Raw genomic sequence first — 16736 nt, 5'->3', positions numbered from 1 at the left:
TTACATGGAAGAATAGAACAGAGAGTTCTCAGAGATTAAAAAAGATGCATCGTGTTTAGATTAATAGGGAAGAAGAATAAAAGTCTTCGGGCAAAGACATGGAGGTGAGGGCGTCAGGAAGGAGGTGGGTGGGCGTGTCCCAGAGAAGGGCAGAAGATCTCAAAAGCTGCCAAGAGCCAGGCTGGGGGCCAGGCTGGGCCATGAGGAGGAACCCCGTCCCAGCACTGGTGCATGTTGTCATATGCTCCAACTTTTCAAGAATAGTCAGAAATCCAGATTTTCACAGTAAGGTCACTATTTCTTATGTTTACTAAATAATTTTAAGATTTTCAAAATGCATTATACTCTAAGTAGGCTGAATTGGGGGATGGCCAAAAGAGGGCACCAAGAGAATTTTAGAAACAATAGCTAATATACATCCAACCCAGCCTTTTTGTGTTTGTTTTCCCACTCAATCCTTACCTCAAGTGGGCTGTGGGGAAGGTAGATTTTGACTGCCCAATATTAATTTCTATTTTGGTTTATTCCAAAACCCACTTTCCTTTGGGGACTCGCCAACTCTCAATACATGAGCTTTGTATCTGGACTGACCATGGAGGAGCTCAAGACTACCCTTGTTAGCCGGGCGTTGTGGTGGGCGCCTGTAGTCCCAGCTACTTGGGAGGCTAAGGCAAGAGAATCGCTTAAGCCCAGGAGTTGGAGGTTGCTGTGAGCTGTGTGAGGCCATGGCACTCTATCAAGGGCCATAAAGTGAGACTCTGTCTCTACAAAAAAAAAAAAAAAAGACTACCCTTGAAGCTACTGAGTAAAACCCCCCTCTTCCATCTGGAGTATTTCAATGGGTGCGATGTACCCAGACCTGGCAGGGGCCTCTTTGTCGAGATGTTGGGAGAGCACATGTGAAAATGAAGAGATTGTGGACAGCAGAACTTCTCACAGAAGGAAGGCCAGATGCCTGGTGATCTCACTCAACCACCAGGTCTTCTTGTGCCCAAGCACGTTACTCCAAGGGTGTTTCTGTCACACGATACAATGGAATATTTTTAAATATACTAATTAGTTTGAGGCGAGTTTCTGTTACTTATAAGCAAGAGTCCTGACCAAGTCTCAGGGAATGAGATGGAAACTAATCATCATCCTCAACCTTGGACCAGATCCCTGTCTGCCCATTATATGCCCCCCCTCCCCTCATGGTTCATCAAAAGACAAAAACAGACAAGCAAGGTATCAGATATGGGCTTGGATGGGTTAGGTAGAACTCCTATTAGTTTCAGTCATTATTGAGTTTTCTATGTGCAGCTAAGAATCAGCCTAACAGATTATGTCGTGTTTTCATTATTTGGTGTCTATCCCAACCCTGTATCCTGACATAAATTTGACTAAACGTGGTAAAGCAAGTTTTCCCAGGAACTGCCACAGTTCTCCAACTGTTTCCCTTCCACTTGACTTCACGCCCTGCTTTGATTGATGATACCCTATGCATCCTGAACTTGAGTTCTCCAAGATCCCCCTGCAGATCTCTTCCCACACCTATGACCACCTCAACCATGAAGGACCCCCACCTCCCTCATGGGTGAGAATGTGAGCAACTTGAGTTCTGGATCCATAACACCCTTTTCTTTCTGAGGACTGAGAAGGTGCCTCAGAAATAATGCACAAGAGGGGTTATTACATCTGTGAAAGACAATAGCTCTGAGATCGTTAACATTAAACTCTCAAAAAGAAGCATATCAGATTAGGCTCATCAAAATCTCTTTTTCAACAAGTGCTCTTCTGTGGTGGCAGTGAGCTCTCCACAGCTTTGGGAATATCGTAAGCAGGTGATTAAAAAATTCATTCTTGGGCGGCGCCTGTTGCTCAAGGAGTAGGGCGCTGGTCCCAGAGGTGGTGGGTTCAAACCCAGCCCCGGCCAAAAACCAAAAAAAAAATTCATTCTTCTAACATTGTATCCCAAAAAATAGCTCAAAGAAAGGAGAGCTTTACATCATGAGAACGTGCATTGAGAGTAATAGAGGACTTTGCTTGGTTTACATCTCCTTAGCTGTTGGCTTACCTTTGCTTATCCACAAAATGGGAATGGCAAGAACTTCTTTGTAACTCTTGCAAGAAGTCAGGGATAAAGTGTGCAATTCACCCAGCCCCAAACTTGACAAACAGAGGTCCTAGATAAATTATTATAATTACCTAAGAAAAGGACATAGCAAACACTTTCATATATTTTAAACTAATGTGCATGTTATATACACTGATATGATAGACTGTATCCCTATGGATCCTTGGTGTCAATATTTTATTAGCCCAAGTAATGTTAAAAATACATTTGGTAAATATACACAAGGAGAAATGACTTTCTTGGATTTTCTCATTGAAAACTCACTACAATCCTACAAGTGATGTTAGTGTTTTCATTTTACAGAGACATGCAGAGGCCCAGAGAGCTCCTCAGCATTCCCAAGGTCATACAGTTGGTGGCAAGCAGAGCTGAGATTTGCTAGATTCAAACCCAGGTTGCTCAAATTCCTGTCTGTGATCTCAACCACTCTCCTCTCATTTCTTTTTCTATTTAACTTTTGACTAAAACATTACTCTCAAATAAATTCAATTTAATGAAAATTTATTGAGAAATATCTTAACAATTCTTCTTTCTCCCTCTCTCCCCCTTTCATAGTGTCTAGATGTTATTTCATCCAAAATCAAATACATCAATAAAAAAACTAGGAAAGGAGCAAATTTAATGAGCAAACTTGTAAAAGATGACTTGTATTCAATACATATCTACATTGTTCCATCCCCAGATAATACATTGTTAAAATATAAGGAAAAGGAGTGTACACAATTAATGAACAACTGTTAAATGAGGATTTGTCCTGTGCAGTTCCGTATTAGAACTTTCTACAACATGCAAAGTGCAAAGGCAACATGGAGGGCCGTGGCTTGCTGGGACCCGGGCTCAGCTCCTTCCTTTGCAGCGAGGCCTTCCGGACAAACCTGCATTCCTCCCTGTACCCCTCCCTGTGCTCTTCCCTCTGCCCCTCTCTCTTTTCCTCCCTATGCCCTTCCTTGAGCTCCTCCCTGAGCTCCTCCCTGAGCTCCTTCCTGCTGTCCTCCCTCTTTTCCTCCCTCCTCTCCTCCCTGTGCTCCTCCCTGACCTCCTCTACAAGCCCCTCCCTGAGGCCCTCCCTTCACCCCTGTGCCCCTCCCTGACCTTGTCCCTGCCCTCCTCCCTCTGTCCCTCCCTCTGCCCCTCGCTGAGCTCTTCCCTGTGCTCCTCCCTGTATTCCTCCACCCACACCTTGTGTAGCCGAAGCTCTCTTCTCAGCAGTGAGTAGAGTCTTCAGAAGGGCAGGTTTTATGGTATAGGTATATCTTCATTCTATCTCTGGGAGGAGGTAGATATTTACTTGGCCCCACTAAAATAAGTCAAAAGGCCCTAAGAGAAAGCTTGTGATGGTGGAGGATTCCCCTGGAACCTGGGATGAAGGCCCATCTTTCATACTGTAGGGCTAAGGAAGCTGCCTTGGGCAGCAGGAAGGAGAATCCCTGATTCCCCCTGTTGAAGATGACAAGGCTGACTATGGGGGGGCACTGCTGGGCTGGTCTGGGGACACAGCTCAGGGAAACCAGGGGCAGACCCCAATGTGGGGTACAGCCTACACCACCGGGAGGGAGCCTAGAAGAGGGTCAATGATCTTTCCTTCATGGTCCCAAGACTTAGAGCTATTTGAAAGGAAACAACTGCCTGAAAGTATTTGAAAGGAAACAACTGCCTGAAAGTAAAACCATTTGCCACTGTTGGGAAACTTGAGGCAGCTCTGAGGTTCAGCACCTGAGGGGCAGGAGAAGTGACACCAACAGAGGGAAAAAAGAAGGAGAGAAGGGCAGAAAGAGGAGAGAGGAAAGAAGGGAGCACTCAACTCTCTTTAGAGGATTAAACAAAGGTATTTCAAGTCCAAAAATTTAGGGAAAGTAAACACAATAGTGAATATGACAAAATACAGGAGAAAGCTGCAGGAAAGGTCACATGGTCGGGGGTGGAGGTGGGGGAGGGATGTACAACTTGCCAGGAGAGTTAAGAATTTAATAACCAGATTAGACACAAGTCACCGAACTAGACTAAATTCTCCGATGGGACTCAAATTCTATTATTAGGCAAGATTAATATTTCTCTGTCTCATCCCTCTCCAGGGGATGGAAATAGGGTTCAACATTATTAAAGGAGATAAAAACCATTCTGTTTGTACCGCATTGACCTGATACTCCTCTGTCAGATCAGCAAACATAAAATTTAAAACTCAGGCTCTCTGAGCTGGCTGGAATCCCAGGCACAGAGATTTTTTCTTTGCCTCTCCTCCTCCTAGGATTTGCCCCTCTGCTTCTGCATAATGGAGATGATAGAAACTAAAAAAGACCAAAGAGGTTTTCTAATTTCCACAGCCAAATTAAACACTCTTATTTTTCATACACAAGCTTTCCTTTACAGCACTTTTTTTATTTAATAGGACCTTATCTTAATGAGAAAATTCCTAATGATTAAGCAACCTATGTTTGCAAACTAATGACTTGTGTAGTAAGGCTGACACACTACTTACAATTATTTGATTGCTTGATTTATTATTCATTTAGTAAGTGTGACACAGAGCTTCCTAGCAGGGGACTCCACTTGTTCAGAAGCCTTATTTGGACTGTATCTTGAGAAGTAGCCTTATGTGTTCCTGTAGAAGCAAGCTTTTTAATGACTAAGGTTAATATAGATTTGTGGGGATATGTATTAATATTTGTTTTTATTCACCAAGATTTTATATATCTGTATAATTTCTGTTTCAATCCCTAAATCTAGTGGTAAATCATTATTCTTCAAAGTTGTATGCTTCCAGGGATTCTTCTTAAGGGTAATATGTTTTCTAAAAGGAACTTCCTTATGCTTTTTTTTTTTTTTTTGCAAATGATCAGTGATTCTGGCCAAGCTCAGATATACTTCAATCCTCAAGTTCATTCTTCTCCAAATGTTAAGCTGAGTGTGAGTGTGTGTGTGTGTGTGTGTGTGTGAGAGATGTTTTATATACATCTTGCATTTCTTGTATACATCCCTGAAGAAACATCAGAATGTGGAAGGGTTACAGAAAATAGTCTTGAAAGTTTTTGAATTGCTTCCAAAGTGATTCTAATACACTCCTTCTCTACTGAAGTGATTTTAAAAGTTTGATATTTTGTTCTATAAGAGAGCCTTTTTCACTTTGGATCTTGTTAGTTACATTTTTTATTAAGCTGTTCACACTACTTTAATGTAATAGTCATTTATAGTGGGGGAAAGGACTCACATTTGGCTTTATAAAGAGAGCATAAGAAAAATAATGATAGAAAGCGAGAAAGAAAAAAGAGAGGAAACACGTCTTACAAAATAACTGAACATAAGTTTGAACAGAAATAAGAAGAAAGAAGTTGGAAAAATAGATACATTCACGTGTTTAATAAAGAGACAGTCTGACACTGAAGTGTTTCTTAGGTAGAATTAACAAAGTTACTGAGATGAAAGATGGTGGAAATGCTAGTGAAAATGCAAGAATTATGTTCAACCTGTAAGAGATAAAACTAAGTGGTGAAAGAATGGAAGGCAAATAATTCCCTGCATTGTCCAGTAGATGGTGCTGAGTGTCCAAAGCAGCTTTGTTGCTTCTTACAAAAGGGATTAAATAAGGTGCGGAAGATAAATTAAAATATAAAACCCTTGTTCCCTCCATTCTAGATTTATCCAGAAGTCCATAAAATGAGAACCATAAAACCAATTGCTTAATTTGAACTTTGAAATAACTTACATTTTCACCTTTGATTCCAAGGGCTGTAGATTGAAGGAGTATTTTTCAATATTATTCTCCACATCCATGGCCAGTTGATGACTAGAAACAGAAATAATGTTTCAATATAAATTAATCTAAAAAGTTAACATTCATAACAATAAGACTTCTAATTTATTTTCATCTGAAAAGACATTATACATTCAATTATGTTCATTTTAATTTATTAATAGATTCCTTAAAATGGCTATTGATGGATGATGGATAAATAACTGTACCATAGAAAGAGAAAAATTCTTTATCCATTTTTCTTCACTGTCCTTTTGCTGTCCTCAGCTTTCACAGCTGAGGCATGAAAATCATTTCCTCTAAGAGAAAAAGAAAGCAGAATACTGGGAATAAAGAGATGATTATAAAGCCCATGATACTGGTCAACTGGTAAGTTGCAGAACAGACTTCATTTATCCCTAGTGATGCTACTGCTGTTGAAATTTTTCTGCTTTCATTCAGTAAGCTGTTTTGGAGCTCTCACTATCTGAAGAAAGGCAGGGGACTATAAACATATAGGCACTTCTTCCAATGAGCTTACGGGACTCTTACCCAGTGCTACATAGTCAAGGAGGGCTTCATAGAAAAGGTGGCACTTGCACTGGGTTTTGAAAGAAAGGAGAAAAAATAGGTAAATTGAGAGTGAAGGGTAATATATGTGAGAAGGACAGTAAAGCAAAGGAGTAAAGGTGAAAAAACCCAGGAGCTATTTTCAGAGAATAAAGAGAACAATCTAACAATCTGGTGGAAGTAGATGAAAAAATTAGGAGGATAAAGGGAAATGAGTATGGACAAACAGAAAACTGATACTTATTAGTCACATAATGTATTTGAAATGCTGTAACAGACATTTTGCATTACTATATTATTTAATTTTCACAGTAACTTGTATTAATTATGATTTTCTCCATTGTATAGTTGAAAAATATGAGGCTAAGCAAGATTATGTTCAAGTTTATGAGCAGAAGGAACCACAATGGAGCTTATGTCTTACTGTTCTCTTCACCACAAGCTACTGGTTGTAGGATTTTAACATCAGGATTATTAGACTTAACCCTGCTGATTAGAGTTTTCATAGGTACAGTATGTGGCACAATGTTTTTGTATGACTATTTTAAGCAATTTTCAAGAAACACTATTTCCCCAACTTCATGCAATATACTTTGGTTTTTTATTACCAATGTGATTAAAAACAATGAATTATGATCTATAGTGTGAAAAACATTACTACAGGGAAACAATACACATGCAGCAGGGAACTATGACAAATGGTATGTTTGAGGATGGTTTGTGGTGGGAGTAAGCAAGAGAGTGAAGGGAACTAGTTAGAGAAAGTGATTCAAAGAAGGCCTGGAGGAAGGACCAGGATTGTGGTGATGGTAAGGAAAAGAAAAAGATAGGGGGGAAATGGTGTAATCCCTGAGGATTACAAGTGTATTTTCTCCTTTTCTTTAGAAAGGAATGGATAACAGGTGATAGGAAAAAAACATAGCAGATGAGATAAGTTCCTACATGGCCACTAGGTGGTGTCATTAGCCCAAGATAATTTTGTGGTTGCTCGGCCTGGTTGCTGGAGGGCAAGGAAACACTCTAATTTACTCAGGACCCATCACTAATTGTTATTCTATGATACCACAAAGATATTTAATGCTTTCTGTGTGCCAGGAATGATGCAAAGCATGGAAGATAAAATGGTGGAAAATAGTAGACACGGTTCCTGTTATTTTAGTCTTATAATCTAAAAGAATATGAACATTAAAAAACTAATTACAAATAAAATGGATGCTATTAAAGAGGAAACACAGAGGGACCTAACCCAGGTAGGGAGGCATGTAGAGACAGCAGCCTTATAATAAGGATATTTTAAGATTCTGTTAATTAACTTATTAATTGCAAATTAGCAAAGTAAGCAATAGAGATATATATCAGTGTGCTGTGAGGCCGGTAGATATGCAACAAGCAAAGACAAAGCTAATGTTTTCACAAAGAGAATAAAACTATTATAATGTTAACAAATTCGGTCATTTGAGCGTATAATCCTCATCAAACCAGAAACTACAAATAGCAGCTCATCTAAATTTGCTATCTTTAGGTCATTCTGTCAATAATTGTCTGTGAGTAATGAAATGATCATATATCAGTGACTTGCACTCTCACATCTTCTCCCAGAGACTCAGCTTGATTTAATATTTACCAAAAAATTAGTTAGCCAAAGGTTTTACTTAAATAAATAAATCATTATCATAAACAACAGAGTCATAAGTAGCCTCCTTACGAATGGCCTTACCAATTGCCCTTCTTTGTTTATGTACACATGGAAAGCTTTACAAGGTTTGTTTGGGTGTGTGTACACAAATGTCTTCAACCAGCCCTGTGTGTGGTCTCAGAGAGTATGGAATTGTCCCCTCTCCTCCCTTCACACTGACTGACTACCACAAAACGCTGTTGAGCATTCAGAATAAATGTAATGTTCCAAGAGGGAATAACTGATCAACAGCTCTGACACCACTATCACTTAACTTACGGTCACTTCGAGTAGCTGAGATGATTTATATCAGCACCTAAGTCATCTACAGCTATAATGAAATGCCTAATCTGTTCACAGTACACCATTTTTTCAATCAAATTTGACAGCTTTCAGGGACATAGCCCTGACACGAAGCACAATAGAAAGATCTCCAGGAAAACCTCCAGAATTCCAGGCAAATAGGTATAGCTGTTAGGTGGGTAGCCACTGCTTGTGTTTTTCTGTCCTGGACAGAGCATTAAGGGGAAGTTTACCCCCATGGACCCACATGCTTTGTGGAGAGATTTTAATTCCCATCCCTGGAATTTCTTGCTCTGGAAAAAACCAAGCATGCAAAACAGACTGGTCATTTACAGAAGCTTTTAGCTTCCTCAGGCCTCTGGGTAATGGAGGGGAAAGAGTAGGGTGAAGTCGATGTAAACCCATGTGTGTCCCATTAATTTTCACATACCCTCCTGAGAGCAGAGCTGAGAAAGATGCACACTGCTGTTAGCGAAAGGTTTAATATAGAGTTGTAGTCAATTAACAGGAAAAAAAAAGCCTTTTGGAGTTTATTTCCTATGTTAAAATCAATGACAAAAAGCCAGTATAGCCAGGTTTAATACCCAATGGGCTGCACTTCACAGAGAAAGTGTGTCCTCAGAGAATTAAGCTGCACGTGGAGATTATTAGTTAACCAAAAATAATCTAAAATGTATCTACGCTGGTGTTCAACCCCAGCTTCTCATTAGAACTGCATGAAGGACACTGTTAAGAAATACTGATTCCAGGGCCTCGTCTGCCAAGAGTCATATTCAATTTGTCTGGAGTAGGACTTATGTCAGGACATTTTTATTAAGCTCCCTGGGTGATTCTAAGTGCAGCCAGGGTGAAGAACCACTGATCCGGACCAAATAGCATCACAATACTAATCTCCATAGCAGAAAAATCTTTCTCAGGTCCGCTAGAAACTTTTTGTTACTGTTTATATACAGCTAGTGGTGATGGTGGTGATGGATGGAGGGTAAATGAACTATTTTATTCTTATGTATTTCTATTAACGAGAACAGGCATAGCAAGGATAAATGAAGTCCATAGGTCATGCATGCAGAAACTTTATTTGACCAAAAAGCTGGACCTTCCTTTCAGTGTGGTGACATGGTAGAGTCTCAGGGTTGTGGAGATAGAATGAACATTTGAGATTATCAGTCTAAACCCCTGCCCATATGGGAGGGAAGGAAGCTGGCGTTGCCTGAGTGGGCTATCTTATTTAAGACTCTCAGGGCTCAATACTAACATCTTTATTTTTAGAGATGAGCAAACCGGGTTTAGGGTAAATGATCTGTCTAGACTAACAAAGCTAAGAAAAATCAGAAAAAGGAATAAAACCCAAAAATTTCCAGTATCAAGATTTTTTTAAACAACATCTCACATAGATGGTCACTTTTACCCTTCTTGGGTACTTCTAGTATCTGTCAGCTGTTGGAGCTCAGAACATGGTATCCCAAAAGGTGGTACCTTGGCTTGCTGAGTGCTTTGCACTAGAGGAGATAGAAGCAGCCTCAGAAGCAGAGTCCTCTCTGACCTCCTACTCTTCTTTCCGTGCCCCTCATTTTTGGCTGAAGTGAGTCATAAAAACCACAATTCTTCTTCAATAAGGTGGGTTATAGGAACTAGAATTCTTCTTCCCCAAAGCAGCCATAAATCTGGAAATATTATTCTAATTCTCTCCTGTGTTTTTTTTTTGTTTTTTTTTTTTGTAAGTGCTGACCATCAGAAATTTTCTGACCTACCTTGTCTGATGGCAGGTCCTAAGACCCTCATTTTAGGGGAGACCCATCAATCGTACAAGATCCATAGTAAATGTTCAATGAATGATTGTTATTTTTTATTTCCTTAACTTGGCAATGAATGCCTCTTAATCAGTTTAATATTATGCTAATACTTTAGAAGCAATATTTTAAAATAGTGGGCTATATTAATGTCAAATAAAACTTCTAAGCATTTACCCACAAATTGAAATAAGAATATGTCTCTCACATGCTCTAATTCTATAATTTTTTTTTAAATCTAAGTGAGAGATTTTACTTTCATCTCTGGTCAATTCCATCTCTTCTTTTATGCTTTTCTTTTTAAGATCTGTTTGATTCCATTCTGCAGTGTTATTTTGACTGTTCATTCTCTTAGTCTTAGTGGTAGCCTTTTCTGGGAGTTTTTATGCCTGCCTTCTATAAACATCCTTCATTAAAAGTCTAAGACAGTCAGGGTCAAGTTTCAAGCCCCCAGACACACCAGCAGAAACATCTTCTAGGCATCATCTTACACAATAGAGCTTGTGAATTATCACTCTACTAGCCATAAATTTATCTATTTGTATCTTAAGCCACATATCTAGGCTCTGCCCACAAAAATATCCTAAGAAACTGTCAAATTTATTTATTCATTTTTGACATTCTTTTTCATGTAAGCTTTTCAAATTCACAGATGATTTAATTAACTTATTTTAACTCACTTAATTTTTACTTACTTTTCAAATAAATATTTTCCATCATCATTAACTTGTTCTAAAGGATTCTTCAATCTTTTCAGTTCTTCCTGTGAAAAAGGAAAGATGTATCTTAAACATTGACGCAAGATATTTCTCAGAAATATTATTAGAGGTCAATTGAAATAACACCCCATTAAGAGTTCTAGGGGCAGGATGCCTGTGCTTCCGGAGTGAGCAGGAGGATGAGAGGCTCCTGTCCAGAAGGAGAGTTAAAGGACAGAAATTTAGCTAGTAACCTGGTGGATTAGAGCTGCACCAAGAGAGAAGGTTGAAGAACGCACATCAACCCCGCTGAGGTGAGCTGTGACCCCAAGGATACAAACAAAAGGTACAAAATCCATCACCAAGCAGACAGGAGTCCCCTCCCCCATGAGAGTGGCTCGGAGTGCCCCACAAACAAACGAGCAGAGTTCAAAGGTCCTTCCACTTCACTCCACAGGACAGACCCTCTAAAAACTGGACCTACCTCCCCTACTAGGGTGCCACGGCATTCTGCTGCCAGGCATAAAACTGTATAAAACTATATATTCTCTACCTGCAACTCTGAGCTCCCAGCATGCCCCTCCACTCTTACTCTGAGGTCAGGAGACCTATACCCCAGGAGTCCAGATTCTTGGGTGATTTCTCAAGGGGTGTGGACAGGGCCTGGACTGAAGCTGGTCAGTGCTGACTCTGGGGCATGGGAGTGAAGAGAGGATGGTTGGCTGAGAGGGAACCACACCGGAGTGGCGGTGCCCCCAGGTGCAGAGCAGCAGCTGTCTTTTAGCAACACTAGGGCTCACTCCCGGATATTCTGAAGCCACACCCCCTATCTCCCTGGGCAACCAGAGGAGGCTGGGCATCTACTCAGGTAGCAACCACCACAGAACAGATCTGGGACAGAAATGCAGGTTCCATGAGTAAAGGGTTTGCCTGAGGCGGTACCGGCCTGGGTGGACCGCGGGGACTAGAAAAGCAGGCGCAGAGACAGGAAGTTCCCAGGGTGGGGCTGACCCAGAGGACTGCTTTACTGAGCCTAAGACACACCTGGCCCTCAGGGGATCATTAGCCTATAGACAAAGGAAAACAGGAGGCTAGAACTGACAGCTAACCAAATACAAACCTGCAGGAGCAAAGACAGGGCCTGAGGAGCAGGCTCTGGGAACTCAAAACAGCTTCTCTTCTGCAGGGGAACTTAGCAGGGACAGAAAAAATTCCCACAAAGTTGTTCTGTTCTGTTCTGTCAGTAACATCAATCAGGGGCAGGGCTGGAACTGAGTGAACACCCCTCAGCCTCCATCAAATGCCCAAGGTTGTCAGGCCTCACCTCCCCCTGCTAGATAGAGGCAGAGTGCAGCAGCCTGGCTGAGCAGAAATAGATCTCCTTGTGATTCCAGGCAGGTGCAAACCCCTAAAGTATCTGTTCACTACAGACAACTGGGTCAAAGCCCTGTGGGACAATCAGTGACTAGGTGTGACAGAGGTGCAAGGAGGGGAAGGAGGCATCAACCTTCCCAGACTGATCTATTTGCTGGGTGGGTCCTCCTGACTCCACGGAGCACTGGAGCAAGCCATATCAGAGTAGTCACCAGACCCCTGTGATCCAGTTCCCAGAGACCTCTTAAACTCTCCCACCTGAGACAGGTGCTGACTGAGACAATTGATTTGGACCTTTTGAACTGAGCCAATCATCTGAGGACTATTCAGGTGGTGCCTTGGGTGTGTGGTTGTAGGAAGGTTTGATTTTCCTTTTCCAATAGTTGCCTGTGGGGGGCGGGGTGACTAAATTACTGTTATTCTCACAGCTGATACTTCAACCCAGAGTAACTGTTTCACTACGGTTGAACAGAGACTAGCTGAAAATAAGACAGAACCACTTAGCTCCACCACACCAAACACATCCCCAGGTTCTCAGGCCATAGCACTATAAGGGTCCTCAACAAAGCTCCAGGAGAAAAATCAAAGGGTATAAAACAATCAAGGGACGGAATCAGAGGAAAAACTTTGGTAACACGAATAACCAGAATAGATTAATCCCCTCAAGGAAAGATATGGCAGATGTAACTGAAGATCCCATTCATAAACAGCTGGCCCAGGTGTCAGAAATTGAATTAAGAATTTGGATCACAAACAAGATTAATAAAATGGAGGAAAATTTGGGATTAGAAATTCGAGCAGCAATTCAAAAGTCAGAATTAGAAATTCGAGGAGAAATTCAAAAGTTGTCTCAAGAATTTAACGAATTTAAAGACAAAACCACCAAAGATTTGACGCACTGAAGAAAGAATTTGCAGGCCTCAAAGATCTGAAAAATACAATAGAATCCCTCAGTAATAGAGTGGAGCAAGCAGAAGAAAGGATTTCTGACACTGAAGACAAAGCCTTTGAACACTCCCAAACTCGCAAAGTGGAAGAGAAATGGAGAGCAAAAATGGATGATTCTCTCAGAGAGCTCTGGGATAATTCAAAGAAGGCTAATATCTGTCTCATTGGAATCCCTGAAAGTGATGAAGTGGCCTGGCAAGGCACAGAGGCCCTTTTCCATGAAATTATGAAAGAGAATTGTCCAGACATGCCAAGAGATTCTGAAATTCAGATAGCAGACAGTTTCAGAACCCCAGTACAACACAATTCAAATAAGACATCCCCCAGGCATATCATAATTGACTTCACTAAAGTTAATATGAAGGAGAAAATTCTGAAAGCAGCCACACGTAAGAAATTTATTACCTACAAAAGGAAGAACATTAGAATGATTGCAGATCTCTCTGCTGAAACTTTTCAAGCCAGAAGAGGGTTGTCATCAACTTTTAATCTCCTAAAACAAAATAACTTTCAACCCCAGATCCTGTATCCAGCTAAACTGAGTTTCATTTATGATGGAGAAATTAAATACTTTAATGACATTCATATGTTGAAGAAATTTGCCATAACCAAACCAGCTCTTCAGGATATTCTCAGGCTTGTCCTCCACAATGACCAGCCCAATCCTCTACCACAAAAGTAAACTCACTCAGAAACTTTAGATCAAACTCTAACTTCCACAGTGGCGAAAGGATTAAAAATGTCCACTGGACTTTCAAAAAACTAGATATCCAAAATTTTACCAGACTTATCAATATTCTCCATTAATGTGAACGGCTTAAACTGTCCTCAAAAGAGGCACAGGTTAGCTGACTGGATACAAAAACTCAGGCCAGATATTTGCTGCATACAAGAGTCACATCTTACCTTAAAAGACAAATATAGACTCGGGGTGAAAGACTTGGTCATCCATGTTTCAGGCAAATGGTAATCAGAAAAAAGCAGGTGTTGCAATTCTATTTGCAGATACAATATGCTTTAAACCAACAAAAGTAAGGAAAGATAAAAATGGTCACTTCATATTTCTAAGGGTAATACTCAATATGATGAGATCTCAATTATTAATATCTATGCACCCAACCAGAAGGCACCTCAATTTATAAGAGAAACTCTAACGGACATCAGCAACTTGATTTCTTCCAGCTCCATAATAGTTGGAGAGTTCAACACTCCTTTGGCAGTGTTGGATCGATCCTCCAGTAAGAAGGTGAGCAAAGAAATTTTAGATTTAAACTTAACCATCCAACATTTGGATTTAGCAGAGATCTACAGAACATTTCATCCCAACAAAACTGAATACACATACTTCTCAGCAGCCCATGGAACTTACTCCAAAATCGATCACATCTTAGGTCACAAGTCTAAACTCAGTAAATTTAAAGGAATAGAAATTATTCCTTGCATCTTCTTGGACCACCATAGAATAAAAGTTGAACTCAGTAACAACAGGAATCTGCATACTCATACAAAAACGGAAGTTAAATAACCTTATGCTGAATGATAGCTGGGTCAGAGATGAGATTAAGAAGGAAATTGCCAAAGTTTTGGAACAAAATGACAATGAAGACATGAATTATCAGAACCTCTGGAATACTGCAAAGGCGGTCCTAAGAGGGAAATTTATAGCACTGCAAGCCTTCCTCAAGAGAACGGAAAGAGAGGAAGTTAACAACTTAATGGGACATCTCAAGCAACTGGAAAATGAAGAACATTGCAACCCCAAACCCAGTAGAAGAAAAGAAATAACCAAAATTAGAGCAGAATTAAATGAAATTGAAAACAAAAGAATTATACAACATATCAACAAATCAAAAAGTTGATTTTTTGAGACAGTCAATAAAATAGATAAACCTTTGGCTAACCTAATCAGGAAAAAAAGAGTAAAATCTGTAATCTTATCATTCAGAAACGACAAAGATGAAATAACAACAGACTCCTCAGAAATTCAAAAAATCCTTAATAAATATTACAAGAAAATTTATTCTTAGAAATATAAAAATCTGAAGGAAATTGATCAATACTTGGAAGCACGTCACCTTCCAAGACTTAGCCAGAATCAAGTGGAAATGTTGAACAGACCCATATCAAGTTCTGGAATACCATCAATCATAAAAAACCTCCCTAAAAAGAAAAGCCCAGGACCAGATGGCTTCATGTGAGAATTCTACCAAACCTTTAACGAGGAATTAGTACCTATATTACTCAACCTGTTCCAAAATGTAGAAAAAGAAGGAAGACTACCCAACACGTTCTGTGAAGCAAACATCACCCTGATCCCCAAACCAGGAAAAGACCCAACAAGAAAAGAAAATTATAGACCGATATCACTAATGAATATAGATGCAAAAATATTCAACAAGATCCTAACAAACAGAATCCAGCAACACATCAAACAAATTATACATTATGACCAAGTCGTTTTTATCCCAGGGTCTCAAGGCTGGTTCAATATCCATAAATCTATAAGTATAATTCAGCACATAAACAAATTAAAAAACAAAGACCATATGATTCTCTCAATTGATGCAGAAAAAGCTTTTGATAATATCCAGCAACGCTTCATGATCAGAACACTTAAGAAAATTGGTATAGAAGGGACATTTCTTAAACTGATAGAGGCCATGTAGAGCAAACCCACAGCCAATATCGTATTGAATGGAGTTAAATTGAAATCATTTCCACTCAGATCAGGAAATAGACAAGGCTGCCCATTGTCTCCACTACTCTTTAACATTGTAATGGAAGTTTTAGCCACCGAAATTAGGGAAGAAAAGGTGATCAAGGGTATCCATATAGGGTCAGAAGAGATCAAACTTTCGCTCTTCACAGATGATATGATTGTATATCTGGAAAACACTAGGGACTCTACTACAAAACTCTTAGAAGTGATCAAGGAATACAGCAGCATCTCAGGTTACAAAATCAACATTCATAAATCGGTAGCCTTTATATATACCAATAGTCAAGCTGAAAAAACAGTTAAGGACTCTATTCCATTCACAGTAGTGCCAAAGAAGATGAAATATTTGGGAGTTTATCTAACAAAGGACGTGAAAGATCTCTACAAAGAGAACTATGAAACTCTAAGAAAAGAAATAGCTGAAAATTTTAGCAAGTGGAAAAACATACCATGCTCAGGGCTGGGAAGAATCAACATTGTTAAAATGTCCATACTACCCAAAGCAATACACAATTTTAATGCAATCCCTATTAAAGCTCCACTGTCATACTTTAAAGATCTTGAAAAAATAATACTTTGTTTTACATGGAATCAGAAAAAAACTCGAATAACCAAGACATTATTCAGAAATAAAAACAAAGCAGGAGGAATCACGCTACCAGACCTCAGACTATAATACAAATCGATAGTGATCAAAGCAGCATGGTACTGGCACAAAAACAGAGAAGTAGATGTGTGGAACAGAATAGAGAACCAAGAGATGAATCCAGCTACTTACCATTATTTGATCTTTGAGAAGCCAATTAAAAACATTCAGTG

The 16736-nt window shown here is 39.8% G+C and overlaps 1 protein-coding gene across 1 annotated transcript in view; it reads right to left on the bottom strand.

The window, feature by feature from the left end:
• SCHIP1 (schwannomin interacting protein 1) overlaps positions 1-16736 on the bottom strand; it is a 791641-nt gene that overhangs the window by 607798 nt on the left and 167107 nt on the right. Inside the window, exons 2-3 of the mRNA XM_053599493.1 lie at positions 10874-10941; positions 5814-5894 (exon numbers count right to left, since the gene is read on the bottom strand). Of these exons, the coding sequence (XP_053455468.1) occupies positions 5814-5894; positions 10874-10941 (149 nt within the window). The remainder of the gene's footprint in view (positions 1-5813; positions 5895-10873; positions 10942-16736) is intronic.

Source organism: Nycticebus coucang, chromosome 8 (assembly GCF_027406575.1).
Source record: "Nycticebus coucang isolate mNycCou1 chromosome 8, mNycCou1.pri, whole genome shotgun sequence".
NCBI classification, from domain to species: domain Eukaryota; kingdom Metazoa; phylum Chordata; class Mammalia; order Primates; family Lorisidae; genus Nycticebus; species Nycticebus coucang.
Note: the sequence above shows the minus strand (reverse complement) of the source record. Positions and strands in the feature narration are given on the sequence as shown.